The sequence below is a fragment of the Pavona decussata genome, unplaced genomic scaffold (genome assembly GCF_977016875.1).
Source record: "Pavona decussata unplaced genomic scaffold, jaPavDecu1.1 SCAFFOLD_69, whole genome shotgun sequence".
Lineage (NCBI taxonomy): Eukaryota > Metazoa > Cnidaria > Anthozoa > Scleractinia > Agariciidae > Pavona > Pavona decussata.
Window position 1 is genome coordinate 619,107 of NW_028145488.1, and position 16,758 is coordinate 635,864.

General features: G+C 39.0%; 1 protein-coding gene across 1 annotated transcript; it reads left to right on the plus strand.

The window, feature by feature from the left end:
• The first annotated feature begins 1,832 nt into the window (after positions 1-1,832).
• Positions 1,833-4,023, plus strand: LOC146477659 (uncharacterized). Its single transcript, XM_085113040.1, has 3 exons — positions 1,833-1,935; positions 2,604-2,689; positions 3,161-4,023. The coding sequence occupies exons 1-3, from the start codon at positions 1,833-1,835 to the stop codon at positions 3,296-3,298; spliced, it is 327 nt and encodes a 108-aa protein (XP_084969166.1). The 3' UTR covers positions 3,299-4,023.
• The last annotated feature ends 12,735 nt before the right edge of the window (positions 4,024-16,758 follow it).

The following is a 16,758-nucleotide window of genomic DNA, read 5'->3' on the forward strand; positions in this document are numbered from 1 at the left end:
CACGGTTATGACAGTTCTTTTTTAAAAAAATTAAAATTGATGACAATAACAACTATGATGATACCGACCATGTTATGATGGTGACATTAACCAGTTTAGTTTAAGTTAATCATTACTGTGGCACACAACTCATTTCTGTGTATTTTGTTAGAATGATCAATGGGACTTTGTCATATGGATTGACAGAACAGCACTCAAGTTTCTCCTAACCAACCAACATTGGTTCAGAAGGTGAAAAATCGTTTGACACAGTTTAGCCATATTCGGTCACACACAATTGCAAAATGTTATGTAGTTGTGTGATTGCATTTCCCTGGTATTTATAATGAGGATTTTCATGGTCAACTAAGCTATCACTACTGTAATAGTTTGTATCAGAACTTTTTCTTTCCAACGTAGCTGTGGATGCCCCTACTAGCTTTTGAGAGATCTGACTCTATATATACTGTTTAAACTTGCCAACACATTTGCGTTTTAAGTAGGAAAACGTTATTGTTGTAGGAATTGTTCTCATGAGGAACTGAAGTCGTTAAATGAATTTTTAAATCCAGCTGTGGACGAAATGAAAGCTTTCTGGAAAGGTGTACATTTGAAGTCATGCTTGAGTTCTAATTCACTGACGTTTCATATATGACTTTATTTGACAAATGTTACTGTTTCCCAAACATTTCACTAAGTCTTTACATAATCACAGTGATGGGAAACCTTTGTGAATTATAATCTATAAATAAATGACTTGTTTTGATAAAGAACATCGTTTCGTGAATTTATTAGTTTTTTGTTTTTCTTTTATGAGCGCCATCTTGAATTTTTGGCTCCATTTTTTTCAAGAATAAAATAAGAAAACGAAACTCTTCATGCATGTGAAGATTCAGTGAGATCCTGGAAAAAAACTCAAATGTTTTACAAAAAAAAAAACAATATATGCCCCTTTTGTGGAAAGCCCTTTAATTGTTTTGTTCTTTGAGATGTCCCTTCAGCATTTTTGTTGTTGTTCTTTTAGTGTGGACTCAGCCAATGACTCCCAAGTCCTTGAAAAAGCCAAAGGAGAGTTGTTGCACTATGTTGTGGCCCTGAAGAGTGCCAGTGGTCAAATGCTGAGATAAAAGATAATGACATGATATGGCCCATCACTGATAGATAGATGCTCCTAGTAATGGGCTTCCGATGTTGTGTACCTTAAAGGACACCTTTACACTGAATACTACTCTAGAATTTAACATTTACTTTCGATATCGGTTGCATGCATGTGGCATGCCATACGTGCGTGAATACCAAAATGATAGGAGCAGCTTGTGTGAATGAAAAAAAAAAGTCAATAATTGACATAATATATTAGTTATAGGACAGTTTATCCATGGTGTGCTCATAAATTTTATTCCTTTTGTTAATTAGTGGTATTCAAAAGGCACTTCCTCTCCACCCACAGGACAGATCAGAAAAAGAAAGGTGGAAGTTACGTAGAACACAAACGAATATGTTGACAGCAGGGTAGAAAAAGAGAGGTAAGATTTCGATTACAATACATGTTTTGTTGCACCATGAAGAAGCCACAAAATCTTTGAACCTTGGTTTATTCATATTATTGATGACTTGTTTCCTCTCGTCTATCTCTACTGTATGTGTGGGTAGCAGGAACAAAACACAATCAAATAGTTATTGGGTTGCCAAATTCTCGGCTTTAGATATCAAGCGGCTAAACTTACCTCATTTGACAGTTTCAATGACAGCACAGTCAGTTTCCACAATCTTGAAGAAGGAGGCATGTCAAACAGTATGTCTGTGCGCGAGAAGGTGCCATCACACGACAACGCAATAGCGGAAAAACAAAAATGCCGCGCCAAGTTACTTATGTAAACTATGCTAACATAGTCCCTTTAACCCTCACAAACTATAGTTCAGGTTATGGTTACCCCATTGGCACAAACTCGTCAGGTGCGATTCAAGTACCAACTAACTTTCGCTCAAAGGACAAACTCCTTCAGTATCTGAAACGATACTTTGGTTGCTTAAGTGTGAGCAACATGCCCTGCTCGTTTTACAAGTGACCACAAGGCAGGGGTCTTAGCCTAATTTCATTCTCCTCCTACAGAAAATTGCGAGAGGCTACCGGTTATCATTCCAGACCCTACACACTTTCCTAACAATGCCTATGCAAATCCTCCAATCCCAAACACATCCTTAAAACAGCAACTGAATCAACTACATCTCAATTCGCTAGAAGGATTTAATACAATGCATAGCCAAACTACACCAAACCAGTACTTGCCTTGTCCTTTTTAAGTGTAAATACCTCCTTGTCCTCTGCAAATGCAGAATAATAGTGCAACGTTTTCTGGGGCTTTAAATTGACGTCATACACATCTCTCTGTTATTAACTAATTCCTTTCTGATTCAACTGATTCGACTGATACGTGATGATTTAAGAGCGTTATTTTTTTGGATAACTTTTTTTGTGACACTATTGAATGCAATTTTCTGTTATAATCATTTTTAAAACTCACTAGGTTACATTGCTGAACGGAAAAGTTGTCAAGTACGAGTACCTCAAAGAAGGCAGTGTTGAAGGAAATGACTCGACTGATAATTCTGTGCTGGCCAAGGCTTTTCTAGTTTGCATGAGAACAGCTTCAGTGAACATTCAGATGAAGAGCCACTAGACAATACGCCTTCAGACAAAGAAGACAATGTAAGTATTTACTATTATTTTAATTGGTTTTGGCAGCTCTGTTGTGACTCTTATGGGTCCCTCACTAAAACTACGTGTTTCCCGTGGAATGGTTTACCAAGCGAAACAAAATTAACTAGAGCCTGATCACAGTTTGTAAAAAAGTAACAATTAAAATGATGATATTACATGCATAAATTTACGATCAAAATTATAAATAAATATACTGAATAAGAGTTTTTTCCCTCGGATAACTGTTCCAAAGTTTTGTGGCAGTTTATGTCGACGCATTTGTTGTTTTGAGCCTGAGAAAGGCCAAAATTTTAACTAACATTTGAGATTGTTATAAAGGGGGTCTATAAACTAGCCGGAAAGTTACTCCCAAATTTGTCATCAGGACCATGTTTTGTGACATGATGTAATTAATATTTGCAGTGATTTTTTTCAATAATATGTAATTATAACACATCATTTCTCTCATGTACCACATAGGACCTGTCAGACCTGTGGCCGATCAATAATGACTACGAGTCCGAAATTGATGACGTATTGGAAAAGATGCAGTTTGAAGAGGCCTTAAAAGAACTCAGAAAATCAACAACAAATTTTGAAAAATCAACAGGAAATTAAAGACTATCTGCCATAGAAGGGCTCTTAAACCAAAGGCTAGAAAAGCGGGCAAAGGGAGCTCTTCAGGCGCCAATTTTGTCATCCGCTGCTGTCAGTGACAAGACCCCTTTCGCCAGTTCCACGCCAGCCCAAGTTAGAGTGATTCCAAGGATTAGCCACTCTGTTTCTACACTCCAGTCAACGCAGCTATCCCATACACCGGCTTCCTTAACATCCCCAGGCAACTCTACCTCCCTGAGCAGTGTGTCGCAAACCGAGAGTTCAAGCCCTCCACTTCCCTTAGTTATAGCTGGTGGAAACGCTATGTCAGTGAATTCAGAAGACAACGATACCACAGGAAATTCATCTTCCCTTGCAAACTACAATGCACCTATTCCTCACGAAGTGCTAAACATCGCCTCTGCAATTGTTGTAATTGCAAATCCTTTGTTTTCAAATTAATGGACAACTTGTTTAACAAAAAAGAATTGGCCACCTCGAGTTTGCAGGGGGCTGTTAGAAAGTATAGAGGGGCTACATGTAACTTAACTAAGAAAACTCTTTCTCCTTCCAGGATGAGAACCATATTTAAGGCTGCCAAACTGCGTTTCCCCATTGAGTTTTCAACCATATCGAACACGCCTGAATTTAAAGAGGCCATAAACATGAAATGCCGAAATACAGAGTTTAAGGACAGCTAGCTAAGTCCTCTCAGTTTAGTTTTATTGGCAGACCACTTGTGCTGGTTACGCAGCATTATTGTAGTTTACATTAGTTGCTTTAGCCGTTTTTAGCCTAGCTTTTTAGCATGTTTTACTTTGTGATTTTGTATTTTTATAGTTTGATTTCTTTGCAACACCCCTAGCTCCGTGGTAGATGACGTGGGCATCAAGAAGATTAATATACATGAATTACTACAAGAAGAATAGAAGTGGCGTTTTCAAACATCAAAAATTATTCTGGCAGTGATTATCAGCACAAGAGCAAACTTTGGTCGAGCCAAGATTTTGCCGGCCATGACTTCACTCGTCCACTGATACAGCCAGCTATGCAGGAATCAGCACGACTACATTGACTTAATTCCTCGTACATGTACTTACCCTTGATTAAACTCAGTTCTAGCAGGAATGAAAAATTATAACGGAGCAAGGATAAAGATACATGTTATTTGCTTGAAAAATCAACTGTATCATTATTCTTTCATCTTTATCCACCAATCTATGCTAAGAGGCGCAAAGGGGAAGAGCGGGAAGATGCGAGGCATTTGACGTTTGTGACGTACATTTTGTTTTCCAGTAAACACCCCTAATTCGAGGTATTAAGCAAAGCCAATCATATTCCGGGTTTCGGGTTTTGGGTGATTTATTGGCTGTAAATTTGACAGTCAAAGCCCGAGGTTAGGGATGGAAAAACAGATCAAATGCCCTGTGTATCCCCCCCTCCCCCAAATTTCAACTGGTAGTCGATTGTCTCTCCTTTACGTGTGACTTGTACTATGTAGGCATACTGACAAAACAAAACAAAACCAACAAGAACAAACTAGCCAGGTAATTGAGTAATCATTGGCCACGGTAAATATTATATATATATTTTTAAATACCGCCTGCAGATACAGATAATCGGTACGTGCGGATGTTTACAAGACACACGAAAGTGCCTGCGTGTGTCTTGCTAAAATTGTATTGTTTTGATCACCTATCAAAGTAGTATATTTGCTCGATCGATAACAAAAGAATCACTTCGTGGTTTGTCTCGCTAGCTTGGCTACCTTGTAATTTCTCACGAAATTTTTGTCGTCCTACAAAGTCACACCCAAAACTTGCAACAGTCATAAACACATATGTAAACAACACCATTTTCAATTTCTCGACCTCGAAAATGTACGGCGCTGGAACCAATGAGAAATGCAAATGATGTCACCATAGGATGTTGAATGGCACAAAAAATATTCTGTATTGGAACTACATGTCCACTGTTGAATCTCGAATCAAGACTTCTCATAGTTTTGGTCTGATAACCACTTCCTTTAAACTCCTCGCCACAAGAATATTACATGTCGCTGTAGATTAGGATCAAATGACGCGGAGGTAGAGATTCAAGACATCGTTATTAGCCGTCAAGGAAAGAACTTACGTTGATTTAGCAATTCAACACTTTGTTTTAAGAAGAATGCGTAAGAGGCGTCTGCGTTTACGATTTCTTCATTCGCTCCAGATGCTTTATTTGTTTTATAGAGCCCGTCGTCTGCAAGTTGCTCGCCAGCCAAGACCTGCTAGGTTTTCCCTCTTCCCCAGAATTGGATACAAGAACTTTTAAACAACAGAGCACTTGATCACTGGTGGAAGGAAAACTTCAGAGTGTCTTGGGCTACCTTTGAGTTTATCTGCCAGCTTGTAGAGCCGGAAATAATTTGTCAAATAGAATGCGTGATGCTATTCCAGTCGACAGGTGAGTGGCTGCGAGTCCGTGGCGTTTAGCAACTGGCAAGTGCTACCGCTCATGCGGACTGATGATCGGACTAGTAAAACCCACAGTGGTTAAGTACTGTCATGAATTTGTAGCGGAATTTTCCCTTCTCCAGGATGAATTAATTAACTTCACTTCCATGAGGGCGGGAATAAACAAAAAAATTGAAGGTTTTGCCGAAAAGAGTAAGATTCCAAATGTAGTTGCGATCAATGATTATTATTTAATATCCCTTCTTGAGAATGTAAAATGCCATTTACAAATTAAACAGAAGAGATTGGAGAAGGCAAAATCAGTGCAAGATTTCAGAATGTCTGATCAGTTGACCCTTGAAATCAGGAAACTGCTAAAAGAAAAAAGTGATCATGAGAGGCAGATTACTGCTATCTAAAGAAAAGAAGCAAAGTCCTTATGGTATCACAAAACAGTCTTCCAAAAAAGTGTTCATCTGGAAGCTACCACAAGTGCATCATCCCAAACTACAGCTCAAGTTGATTTAAACACTTGAACCTCCTCTGTCATCAAGCCACACATTAATACTGAGTGAATCAGCTGCGGATTCGGATTTTTAAGTGGCCCCTCCAGTTTTGATTTAAACATCTTGTTGATGTGTTTAATGAACAACAAAAAGAGTTGAGCATGCACCAAGCTTATGGTACTGACGTTCATTTGCCCAATTTTGAAGGGATGGCACTGACAGATTACATAGAGGTTACAAGTGTTGTTTGTGCACAAAGGCATCAACCGACTGGTATGTTGTGTTTCTGCGAAGGGTTAAAAAGTTGCTAGGTGTATTGAAAAGGAGGGATCAATGAAGTTTAAGGATCTAGAAGAGTTTATTCATCTCTACATGTACGCCAAAAACGTTTACAAATGCCACTGGCAGCAGTTGCGGTAGGAAATCAAAAACAAGGGACCCGCAGGCTTGTTCTTGTATAGAAGCGGCAGTTTGTTAATTACAAGATTTTTCAGTCCCCTCAAAGTAAGTTGGTAGAGCCCCAGCAAGAATGCATGTCCAAAGAACAGATCAAAAAACTTCTTGGTCTTGCTGGGAGTGAAGCAGAAAGGGAACAGCTACGGTTCGCTGTTGTGAAAGGGTATGGAATGTCATCTGAAAAGGCATGCAGTGTTAATGGTTTCCATGACATGAGCAAAAGATCGGAGAAGGTATTAAATGCAGCTGAGAAAGGACAAGCTATCAAGGAATGCATGCTTAAGGTTGTCCAGTTGAAGGATAAAGCACCGCTTCAGGCGTTTGATGTTGACGACAGTGGAAGTGAAGGTAGTGAATCTGAAAGTGAGACTGACACTGATTCTGACGAGACCTCTGTTGCTGGAGCAAGTAATACCTTACATGACGAAGAGTCTACAAAATTCCCATCTTTTTCATTTCCATGAGAACACTGAGTATGTTTATTGACATGATTAAATTAAGCAAAAGATATGTCGATGTTCTTTAAACTCAGCGAACAAACTATTAAAGATGGCATTATTATTTCTATAAGCAATGAAAGTTTATAATATGAAAGCACTGGAAACTTCAAATTTTCTCAAATTCCTTTGCATCATGTCATACATGCACACATGTAGCATTTCCTAAGATACATTGATAGACAGACAGGCACACAGATAGACAGACAGCCTTTGGTATAAACAACTGACTATTTTAGCCTCCGGAAGACAAGAAAAATTTAGGTGTCTCTCTTAAGTGTCACAACCTTTCGTTTTACAGGCAGAGAGCAAGTGTCTGCTGGAGTTGTGCCACTTGACTCAGCAGCTGCAGGTACAAAGGGTTGTGAGAGTGCCTTGGCAGTTTACCTTCTTGCTACTGCAAACTGTGCCGAGAAAAGGTATGTTACAGTAGGGTTCCAAACAGATAAAAAGTGGACGAAACTGAGTAGCGCTTTTAAGCGAATTAATACCTTACAACTATCTTACTGTAAGTTTATTTCATTTACATGTACACTACATTATCAGCATGGAAGAACATTGTTGTTTTACCTGTCCCGATGGAATTATTTTTAATTATTTATTACTTTTTGTAGGAGTGAATTGAAAATATTGATTGTCAGATTGAATGAAGAAAAGAGCATCCTCGAAGAGGAGGGTATCACTGTAGATGGCATACACTATAAAGTTTTATTTAAAGATACTCAAGGTCATCCGTGATCAGCGGTCAGCAGACAAGATGGCTGCCTTTTTCTTCGCTCTTGAAGAAATTGTAGTGAACTGCAGTTTAGTGTTCTGTAACGTGTGATTTAACCTATTTGTGTTTTACTAAGATCACAAGGTATGGGAAGAAAATTATGCAAGTTATGTTACTGCCATCCAGTCAGATTTCTCTAAGCCAGTGAAATCTTTGAAACCTCAGCTGGATATATGTCCTCTTCAGTCTGAAAAGATGTCCACTCTCACTGAATTCTGGAAATGTCACTGATCTCCCATGTACATCTGTCACTGAAGAGATGCCCACTCCCTCATTGGATCCTGGAAATGTCACTCCTCTTCTAGGTACATCTTTCAATATCATCTCTAACAACAGTACACCTTCAAATAGAGGTAGCCATATCCCAGGAACTCCAATAAGCTCTACTAGTACAGTGTCCATGCCAGGATGTCTATCAGTGCTTCCTCTGTCTTCCATGCTGACCTTACTTCATCAGATCAATCTCAGATGACATACCACTTTGATGCATGGCTAACAAACCTTGCAGGACTGACGAGAAAGAACCTAAGCAACATTACTGTGTTTCCACCAGCTGCTGGACGTCCTTTCAGTAGTGGTATCACTGTGGAATTTGCAACATACATTGAAAGTGACCCCCTCTCAATGACCAAAAGACCTGCAGAAGGATTAGTAAATGAGGCTGAAGAAGCATTCAGAAGTGACCCGAATTCCCATCAGAGGCCTACAGGTGTTGTGATTGGAAATCTAGGAACATTTTCTAGGGATGGGGTCTCAGTATTATGCAAATTCTGTGATATCTCATCACTTAGATCATCTATTCCTAGTGAAGACAGGTGGGTAACGGAAAATTATGATGGCCTTAGTGTTGATGAAATATCCTGTATTAAAGAGGTGCTGTGGAATCGGAGGACAAGCGAGTCAATCTTGAGACCTGGCCGGAAGTCCCTTGATGTTTCATCTTTCTCCACTCTTGTTGGCGAGAGGTACTTAGATAATTTTGTCACTAATGTCACCATATGGCACTACCTTCAAGATTGTCAAGTCCATTCAAATGCATTTTTAATGACCCTTCTTGGGCCTTTTACGGGCTGAAAGCAACAGAGGAGCTTGGCTTTTTGAGGCTGCAACTCTGAGAGATAGAACATTCTTCTCCAGCTGCTTTCTAGGAAACAAAACATCAAGCAGTAGTGCGAGTATTTCAAACCATTTCCTTATTCAAGTTAACACATTTTCTGTTGTAGCTATGACAAAACATTGGGTATCAACACAACCTAATGGTCTATTTTACGCTGTTGCTCTGTGAGAATTTTGTTCTCCCGGTGTTTCAGAGGCAAGTACTGTAACTTAGAATAACAAGCAATTATAAGACATATCTTGAACCTCAAGCCTCCAATACTAATTAATTAACCCACTAGTTTGGCCTTGTTGAAGCAACAGAGAAGTTTAGCCTCTGTTGCTCAGAGGGAAATAAAAACCATAACTATCACAATTTTTAACCTTTGAAATCTGTCAAGGAAATTTTATTTGCTCTGAACAGGTGATGGCTTTTATTTACTGTATTCTTTAACGTTTACAGATCTTTGCCTTATCACCACTAACAATTAGTACAATACCGAAGCTCCCAGAGAGGCTTAAGCCTTTCACAATCTAGGCTGTAACTTCATTTCTGCAAAATGTATTACCAGGTTTTGACTTGAGGCAGGACACCACCTTAGATAGCTTTGTATTGTAGGATGGAACCATGGGAAAAAATTATCTAGTCATTAATCACTAGAAATAAAAGGACGACTTCAACATTGAGGGCCATAAATATAACTATGATTCATGTTGTTAGCTGTAGGTAAGTGATAACTTTTATTTCCTGTTTTCTTGTTTGTAGAGCTTAGCCTGAGTAAATTACATGGTTTTTGTGCTGAAGCTGAAAATTGCACCATTGGGATGGAAATTAATTCCTCCAAAAATGTACAATGCTGGTTAAAAGTGTAGAAGTATGCATGCATATAGTAAATTTTCCACTTTTCACCAAAGCTTGACAACTGTCCTAAAGTCTTTTGACCTACATTATAGTTTAATCGTTAGTATGGCTTGTGGCCTTCAGGCTGAGGATTCTTAGGCCATGTCGATTTAAAAGTTATATTGAAGCAACTGTACCTTTGGGAAATAAAATAATATCTTTGAAGCAACATGTGATTGGTAATTATTGCAACTCATACCTTGCCAATAAGGCTAATTATTGGCCATAAGCATCTATTTGGTAAAATTCTGACACATGGACTTGTTATATGTCAATAAGAACAAGAATTGTTAAGAAAACTTGTCAGTGACCGTTTCACTCTTAGAACTAATGGAGGCCTAATGTTTTAAACTCTGGATGAAATCTAGTGATCATAGAAACTAAAATGGTCCAAAGATAATTACAAAACTTGTATTTTCTTGAATTTTTTCCTGGCCACCAGAGGAAGTGAAAATGTTAACATATATTATGTCATGTCAATTTCTTTTTTCAAAATGGTAATAAAAATGATAAAAAGTACAGTGAATATTGCAAGTATAGGGCTGACATTAACTCACAGTCATAAATAGGACTCCATATGAGTTTAAACTCCCTGGTTGCTCTTCCTTCTCCACTGCTACAAATTATCTCAGACTTTAGAGAGGCTTGCTGGTGCACTAGTTTCCTTTTTGCAGCTTCGAGGGCAGCACGACCAGAGAGCTGAGGGGCAGGGTCCTTCATTTCTTTGGAACCGCTAAATGCGTTGGACAGGCGCAGTTCCACAGTTTTTTGCTTGGAAAGAGCTCTTTACATGTCCCCCATAGCGTAAGTTTTGTAGCACATGCGCAAGGCCTTATCCTTCCAAAGTGGTGGTTTTAGGTGTCTGCACTTTTACTGAATTTAGGATACCACTCCCTAACCTCTTTAACAAGCGACAAAAGAATTCACGTTTGACGCCTGTAAAAATGAAGTGGCACCATTTCACTGAAAGAAAAAATAAACTAGATTAAAATTTGTTTTATCATCTCCACAAGAACATGTAAACCCAGTAATGTTTGGAGGTAGCTCTTGACTTTTGCTGATCAGTTTCACATTAAATTCCTGGTTAAGCTGAAGAAATAGGGTCAGGGTAAAATGTAGCAAGGGGGCATAGGGCGATACTAACAATATATGGCTCTGATAACCATAAGCTTTCTGCATTTTCACATACTTCTCTACCTCGCATAACAGGACATTTACTTGTGTGCAAAAGAGTCGTTCGCAAGGTGCGAGAGACGAGCGCAGGGAGGAGGGGGAAAATGCACATATAACTCATGATGAAGCATGCACTGATCAAAGTTGAGGAACTGAGGGGAAATCAACTTTCGATACTAACCTGGAACGTAGGGATTGTGTGCGGAGTTTACACATTCCACAACTTCAGCCAGCCAGAACAAATACTAGTCCCTGTTCTTTAGAAGTCGAGGTCTCATTGTTGGGGCTTGCTTCTCACCAAATGACAACGTTATGTTTTCTGGCAACTTGTTTCCAGGGTGCTTTGTGCTGAGATGCGATTTTAATGCATTTCTTGTCTGAAAAGACTTTTCGCATTGCGGACATTGAGCAACGTAAACGTCAGCCATCATCTCACGCGAAATACTCAAACCAGTTGTGGGTGAGTCTCAAACCAAACTGCCAAACAATGTGGTATTCTGTAAAGAAAGTTCTATTGTTCTCATGGTGACAAATTAAGCTTAAGGCTAGTAAAGTTGTAAGCCATGTTATGGGTTTTGACGCATTCAGTAAAGGCCCTGACTCACATGAAAATATATATTCTCTTAACTATCTGGCATTTCCGGAGGAAACCCGCGGTACATGAAACATTGCATTGGGGAGAACTACTATTTAATAGTGTGTATATCTTGGTTTTCACGCGACATCACTATAGGTGGTTTGCACTGCCGCCATGTTGATGGACAAAACAAAAGAAACTTTGCATAAAAATGGAAGGTAACTTCCGGTGGAGAAAATCTTATTGTTCCTGTCCACCAACATTGCTAAAACTGTGGGCCCCAAACTTATGTTAAGCACAAAATATGTAACACATTGCACACCTTTTCGCCTTTTCCTACATGTAAAGCCGCTAGTGTAGGTGTTGTTTTACGTAATGTAAAATTTATTTTAGTCTTATCTAGGTGTATATACCGGTCTGACACGACAAAAGCTTTTTATCTCTACAGAGCTCCCCTGCTGATGTTCACCTATTCAATAGGTGGACATCAGTAGGGGTTGGCCATTTCAGACCTCTATGAATCTCGTCATGTTAATTATTTAAGTTTGTATACAGAAAGTATATACTGTTTTCTTTTGAAATGATAGTTTAGTGTTTTGAATACTTTTTGTATACCTTCTCGTCTGTTTATTCAAGTTTGTATACAAAAAGTATACTATTTTTCTGTTGAAGTGATAATTCAGTGTTTCGTCTACTTTTCTTCTGATCTGTTTATTTTGCCAGAATTGTGCCCACTTAGAGTAACTTTAAGTATTCAAAAAGTATACTTCAAGAAGTTGATAGACCATGATGACAAATATACAAAAAGCATACTACTGGGGTATACTTGTATACTACTGGAGTTTACTTTCTGAACTCTGGGTAGAAGAAGTATGGAAGAAATTCCAAGAGATACAAAGTCTTTGTCAGTTGATGACCTAGCGTTTTTACTGGTTGATTTAACCGAGGGACAGGCTAGTGGGGAACAGGCTGAACTTCCACTTAGTCACGCATCTTCTAGTCGAATGTGTACACCTAATGAGAATACAGAAGGAAATGTTACTGATGAACGAAGGGTGGAGAGTGCGGAACCTATGACAGAACATATTGAGATGGGAACGTGCAATGATCTGCTATTTCGTGATTGTCTTCGGGTGGTTGTTAATTTATCTAGCAGAGAGCTTACACAAGCTGAGATCTCCGTATTATCAAAAGGGTTATCATTTTGTCCGACTCCAAGGAGGACTGATATCTTTGCCTTGAGGAAAGACATGTTTGACTATGTAAGACGTCTGCGCTTAAAAGAGTATTATTGTGGTGATGAAGAGGTCGATGGGGACTTTTCAGAAACACCTGGGTTTTGAAAACAGTCTACTTGGTGCCCAAGGAGAAACAGAGATGTGGTATTAGAAACTTACATGTGAGTATGCTTGAGAGTAAGATATTCTGACAAGATTTGAGAGTTCATTGTCAAAGAAATTTATCGAAGGAGGAACAGAAAGCATTTTGACAATTTGAGGGGATATACTGATATTGTTATAAAGCAGGCGGATAAGGGTTCTGTATGTTGGTGAAGCCACGAGGCAGCTGAATGATAAGGATGTCTATATTCCATTGAACAAAGACCGAACAGAGGAAATGATTGAGATAATAAGAGCGGCTGCCTGTAAGAATCGAGAACTGCATTTCACCGACCACTTGGTCGAATTTCTGATATTTCGCCTGAAGATACCCTTGAATTAACTATTTTCGAAAATCATATTTTAAAGTTCCAAGGTATTTTATTTTTTGAAAAAATTGTGAGAGTTTGAAATGCGGCCTAGGTGCAGTCACGGGCCGATGAAAACCGCAAAAAATTTAGGTCAAAGGACGAAGCACCGTTCACGATGTAAAATAACCCAATGAACTTGAAACTTTACACAAACCTAGACCAACCATCACACAAGAAAATTAATACAATAAACATTCCAAACTCGCTGGCTGCTTTCTAAAGCATGCAGATTTGTGTACGCTACTCAAAATGGCCTCGAAACTAATGCCTATTTTCATTAAAATTAAAGTGTTTCTGGTATGTCATTTTCTCTAAATTAAATCTCATATCTCAAAAGACGAAGAAAAGAACTTTTTTTGTTCCAAGTTTCAACCTCTGATTCAAACTCTTTCCCACTCAAGGAAGATCGAATATGCGTGCGATACTTGCGGCTCGCAATTCACGTCACGAACTATGAGATCAGAACCGATTCACAAACACTTGACATCTGGAGCCCATGAATGTTTCCAAACATCACATATTAGCCCCTAAAACTAATCAGATTGACTGAAGACAGCCATTCAATGTTTTTCGATCCCAGATTTCTTTCCTATTCTGCTCTAAAATAATACAGTTATTCCGGTCAATTGGCCTACGACACATGTGCAACAAATTTGCATACCATTTCGATGTCGCAGGAAAAAGTAGTGCAAATCAAACTTTAAAGCTCTTTTATCTTCTTAAATGAAGCAGTCGATGAGTAAAATTGAGAAAAAAGGTGTGACTTTGTTCCTTCCGTGTTGTTTTGGGTGTTCGTTTTTAGCAGCGACGGCTCAATTCAATAAGCCAGTGTGACACTGAACAACTGTAACCCGATATTCACTTTGTTGATGTGGGTAACGCACACATGATCCTGGCCAGGCACTTTGCGCGTTCAGGGCGCTTTCACAAAAGTACTGCTTGAGGGCCAAGCTATGACTACCCTGGTGATGATGACCTTGTCAAGCTTAAAGACCGTACAAGAGATTTGAGAGCCCACCTTTCCAGCTTTGTTTTTTTCCGCGAAAAAACTCGACGTTAAAGCATTGACTTACAGTAATGCAGATCATGGAACGTCGATTTTTCGCAAAAAAAAATCTATCCATAACTACCATCCCTACAATTAAAAATATAAAATTTTTAACTTTGAGGGTATCAGAGTAGTGATTTCCCCACCGACCAACCCGACCTCCCCCACCCCCGTCCCCATCCCCCCTTGCGATAAGCGTCAATTGTGGTTATTTTTTACTTTCCTAAACCGGTTTTCTCGTTGTTCCTGCCAGTTTCTTTCAATTTCCGAGAAGATAGGAATCTTGCCAGCCTTGGTCTGTCTGATGATGGCCACGAAAACTATCTTATTAGCGCAAGCGGGTGAGGGCCGTAACTACCTTATCACTAGCACGTGCGGGTGAGGGCCGTGTTTCGCCTATACATTTTCCAGTTTCAGATTTCCTGTTATTATTTTTTTTCACGGAGTTGAAAAAAACTGGCAGGAGCAGCGAGAAAACGGTCATTAGGAAACTAAACAATAACCACAGCATTATTGACGCTTATTGCTAGGGGGGAGGGGGAAGGTCGGGCTGATGGTCGGTGGGAAATTCACTACTATCCTCTCAAATATACAGATTTTATATTTTCAATTGTGAGGAAGGTGGTTATGGGTGTTTTTTTTTCTTTTCACGAAAAAAAATCGACGTTCCAGGGTCTGTATAACTGTAAGTTAAAAAACGAAATGACACTGACACTTGAATTTTTTTTGCAAAAAAAAAAAACAACAACAACCAAAGCTGGGCTAGGGCGGCTCGCATCTCTTGTACAGTCTTTTAGCTTGACAAGGTTTTCATCACCAGGGTAGTCGTAGCTTGGCCCACAAGCAGTAATTTTCACTATTTACAGTTTCTATAAGTGCCCTGTACGCGCAGGATTACATACCAAAATGCCTGGCCGAGATCACGTGGGCGTTACCCACATCATCGAAGTGAATATCCAGTTACAGTTGTTCAGTGTCAGGCTAGCTTATTGAATTGAGCCGTCCCTGCTAAAAACGAACACTCAAAACAACAAGGAAGGAACAAAGTCACACGTTTTTCTCCATTTTACTGATCGGCTGCTTCATTTAAGAAGCTAAAGGAGCTGTAAAGTTTGATTTGCACTACTTTTTCTTGCGACATCGAAATGGTATGCAAATTTGTTGCGCAAGTTTCATATGCTAATTGACCGGAATAACTATATTATTTTAGAGCAGAATAGGAAAGAAATCTGGGATCGAAAAACATTGAATGGCTGTCTTCAGTCAATATGATTAGTTTTAGGGCCTATTATGTGATGTTTGGAAACATCCACGGGCTCCAGATGTCAAGTGTTTGTGAATCGGTTCTGTTCTCATAATTCGTGACGTGAATTGCGAGCCACAAGTATCGCACGCATATTCGATCTTCCTTGAGTAGGAAAGAGTTTGAATCAGAGCTTGAAACTTGGAACAAATAAAGTTCTTTTCTTCGTCTTTCGAGATATGAGATTCAATTTAGAGAAAATGACATACCAGAAACACTTTAATTTTAATGAAAATAGGCATTAGTTTCGAGGCCATTTTGAGTAGCGTACACAAATCTGCATGCTTTAGAAAGCAGCCAGCGAGTTTGGAATGTTTATTGATTTAATTTTCTTGTGTGATGGTTGGTCTAGGTTTGTGTAAAGTTTCAACTTCATTGGGTTATTTTACACCGTGAACGGTGCTTCGTCCTTTGACCTAAATTTTCACGGTTTTCATCGGCCCGTGGCCGCACCTAGGCCGCATTTCAAACTCTCACAATTTTTTCAAAAAATAAAATACCTTGGAACTTTAAAATATGATTTTCGAAAATAGTTAATTCAAGGGTATCTTCAGGCGAAATATCAGAAATTCGACCAAGTGGTCGGTGAAATGCAGTTCTCGATTCTTACAGGCAGCCACTCTTAATGGAAGAATTCATATACTTCATGGTGATGGGTATATTAGTTATTCAACTCTGGAGTATTTATTGACTAACAGTGACGTGAGAGCTGGGCGTTTTCATCTTCTACGTAAAATCTTTAAAAAAAATTGCCCAGAACGGCCAGTTATATCTGGTTGTAACACACCCACAGAAAAAATATCTCCTTTTGTGGATTATCATTTGAAACCTTTGGTGCCTCCCTCTTATGTCAAGGATACTAATGACTTTTTGAACAAACTTAAAGATATGGAGAAGTTTGTGGAAGGAACAATTCTGGTCACTCTTGAAGTACAGTACCGCCTGAATCCATATGCACATTG